Genomic DNA, 3,031 nt, shown 5'->3' with positions numbered 1-3,031 from the left:
TATCGTACTCCACGAGCACATGCAGGCAGAAATGAAAAGCAATTAGGATTAACGCACCCTCCACACCACACCACGAGGATGCCACACACACACAGAGAGATTGCGAGGAGGCATGTTACTTGTCCACAATGCTCATCACACAGCCGTCACTGCAAACAACGCCAGCAGAAGCAGCGGTGCATGCACCCACACAGGACTGACGCTGCTGTCCGCATTCTTCGTGTCCTTCACGGTCTCGAGTGTAGTAACAGTGGTGGCAGGGTTGCTGCTTGGGGCCTCACTGACACCAGCACTCGTGGAAGAAGCTTCAGTAGGTGTCTGCGCTGCCGGTGATTCAGGTCCGGCTTTCCCGGCAGTCATTGCGATATCATCCATGTTACCGTTAGATTCTGTTGCAGTGGATGCACCACCTGCAGAGGAATCTGCGCCAACAGCCGCACCGTGAGTGTCGTGTCGGCCATCAGATATATGCGGGCCATTGGCCGTGACTGCCTGGCCGTGTTCCTCTTCTTTTGTATTTGGTGCGATGCCACTCTGTACAAGGCCGCTGTTGGTCAAAGGCACTTCCGCACTGTCCGTACCCCTCCCGGTTGTCTCACTGTCAACTTTCCTCCCGGCTCCCGCCGCACTTTTAGTGTCAACGCCGCTAGCAGGAGGAATTTCGGCCACTGGTATCCTGTTTTCCTTAGTGTTGTGGTTGAGGTCCCCTTCTTTGTCAGGTCCATGCCGGGTCGTACTCACAACACTACTCTCCTTGTGATTTCCACCCTGGTGTCTTTCCGTGACGTCAGTGGCCGGCATCTCTTCAGTCTGAGGCTTCTTGTCTGAAGGGAGTAATGGAACGATTCCAGGGATACCACCAGCGCTTGGCGTTGTGCTCGGTTCTCCAGAAGTCACTTGTCTACTCTCCACTTGCTCGCCGGTTTCGGTATCATGTCTGCCTCGATCTTCCTCCGGCTTGAGTTCCAGTTTTTTCCCCATTGTGCCTTTATCCTTCTTGTGTGCCTTTGCCTTCGTGTCTCTCCCCTCCGCCTCACTACTTTCTCCTTCGGCCTCCGCAATAGTACTATCCTCATTGACAGCCTCATCTTCATNCTCCTCCCCTTCCTCGTCCCCTTCCTCATGGTCCCCGGTACCGTCGCCATCACTGAGTTCCTTTTCATCTTCCTCATCCTCTTCCTCTTCCTCCTCCTCTTCACTCTCATCACTATTATTCTGTTCTACAAGAACGTTGCTCATCCTTTCCGACGGTTGCGCATCAGTAACAATTTCAATCAGCTCCCCCGAAGTGGATTGCAGCTGCCCATCACCCTGACTGGTCATATGCTTACCCACCACTGGCTCAACAACAAATTCAGGATCGAGAACCCCACTCACACCTCTTTCAGCCATCACACCGTTTCTAACAGGATGCTGAACTTTCAGCTGTCTCACGTCGTCGGCCGCCCAACAGCCGCAGCCCACGTACACGAAGAGGGCACACGCAAGAAGCACGTAGCGCATCATCATCATTCTGGAAGACGCGGTGGTAGTGGTAGGTGTTGCCTTGAGCTGCGCAGGAGAGGAGGGAAGCAAAGGGACACTCACACACAAGGCAGCAGCCACGCACACACACCTCACCATATTTGGACCATTCCACGAAAAAGAACCGAAGAGTCGCCACCACGACAGGCCGACACACGGGTGTGCGGGCACCACCAGAGCGGGCCTGCAGCGGGATGATCCGACGAGCACCTCCGTCCACAAGCACACAAGGGAGGTCTCTGAAAGCAATGAACAGTTAAGAATATTTACCCACACGGCGAGGAACGCTGCGGCACACCCCAACAAAAGAAAAAAAGAGAACAGTTACGGGATAGAGGCACGTGTAGACTTATATTAGGAGCCCAATGTGTCTGCGTGCAAAAAGGTTAATGAATACGCTCTTGTTAATACAACAAGCGTCTGGGTAAGCACATGCCTCCCATGTATGTGTGTGCCCGGCCTACGAGGCCACCAGCAGCACAGCAGCACATGCGCCCGCAAGAAGCACAAGGGGCGCAAAGTGCTGGGCGGCGGTGCTGCCGTCATTTGTGCCTCCAAGTGGGACGTTGGTGTCCTTCACATCAGCCTCCACTTTACTGCTGCCAGCAGCACCGGCTTCGCTCGGTGTCTTTACGTCTCCGTTAGGAAGAGTTTCAACGGGCACGGCATCTTCTGTGTGCTGACCAAGAGCGTCCTTCTTATCTTCGACAGTCTCCGTTGTCAGAGGAATTGAACCGGCGCTCCCATCAGATTCGTTGGTGTCTGCAGCCGCACCACCTGAAGGCATGTCTCCAGAGGCGGCGTTGACTGTATCATTGCCCGCCTTTTCCTTGCTGCTGCTAGCTTGCTCACTTTGGAGAGTGTCCCTAGGGGGGCTGCCGCCCCCTCCGTTTCCGGCGTCGCTGTCGCGGTGAGATGTAGAGAGTTGATGAGAAGCATCGCCTGCTGTGGTACGGCGTTGATCGGAACCTGGCCCAGAACGCCCAGGACCTGGGTTGTCGATCGGGTGGGCGCTCCGGTCCGCAGAGTGGACGTCGGATTGTTGGTGGGTGCGGACTCCGTTCTCAATTTGATCTGTTACCTCAGTATCGTTGGGATGCAGTCCTCCCGAAACCTGTTGTTGTTGCTGTTGGTGTTGTTGATGTTGGTGTTGTTGCTGTGCACCTGCCACATGTAGATTCTCTGGAACATTCGTCAGACTATCCACTCTTTGTGGATGCCGATCTCGGGATTTCTCCCGTGGACATTCGGGATCGTCTTGATTATTTATGTCGCTCCGATCAATCTTAACTGCCTTTCCCGATGCATCTGTGGCGGGATACACGGTAAGGCAACCATTCTTGTATTTTTTTGTCAAAGAGCCATTTCGCTTCAACTCCTTCACCAGTTCACTATACCCCGTTTTCGCAAAAAACTTTTTCGGCACCTGGTCCCCCGGAACGTTGCTGGTGTGTTGAGTCTGCGCCGCCCCCACCGCCGCCTCCCCGCCGCCGGCTGCCGCACACCC

At 54.7% G+C, this 3,031-nt stretch overlaps 2 protein-coding genes across 2 annotated transcripts; both read right to left on the bottom strand.

Annotated features, from left to right (window-relative positions):
* Positions 1 to 135: 135 nt before the first annotated feature.
* On the bottom strand, positions 136 to 1,512 carry DQ04_15011010 (hypothetical protein; the record flags this gene model as incomplete). The annotated part of the gene is made up of 1 exon (XM_009317243.1): positions 136 to 1,512. The coding sequence occupies one exon, from the start codon at positions 1,510 to 1,512 to the stop codon at positions 136 to 138; it is 1,377 nt and encodes a 458-aa protein (XP_009315518.1).
* Positions 1,513 to 1,984: 472 nt separating this feature from the next.
* Positions 1,985 to 2,311, bottom strand: DQ04_15011000 (hypothetical protein; the record flags this gene model as incomplete). The annotated part of the gene is made up of 1 exon (XM_009317242.1): positions 1,985 to 2,311. One exon carries the CDS (start codon positions 2,309 to 2,311, stop codon positions 1,985 to 1,987), a length of 327 nt encoding a protein of 108 aa, XP_009315517.1.
* Between the last annotated feature and the right edge of the window lie 720 nt (positions 2,312 to 3,031).

This window comes from Trypanosoma grayi, assembly GCF_000691245.1.
Source record: "Trypanosoma grayi strain ANR4 Tgr_1501_V1, whole genome shotgun sequence".
In the NCBI taxonomy this organism is placed as follows: domain Eukaryota; phylum Euglenozoa; class Kinetoplastea; order Trypanosomatida; family Trypanosomatidae; genus Trypanosoma; species Trypanosoma grayi.
Note: the sequence above shows the minus strand (reverse complement) of the source record. Positions and strands in the feature narration are given on the sequence as shown.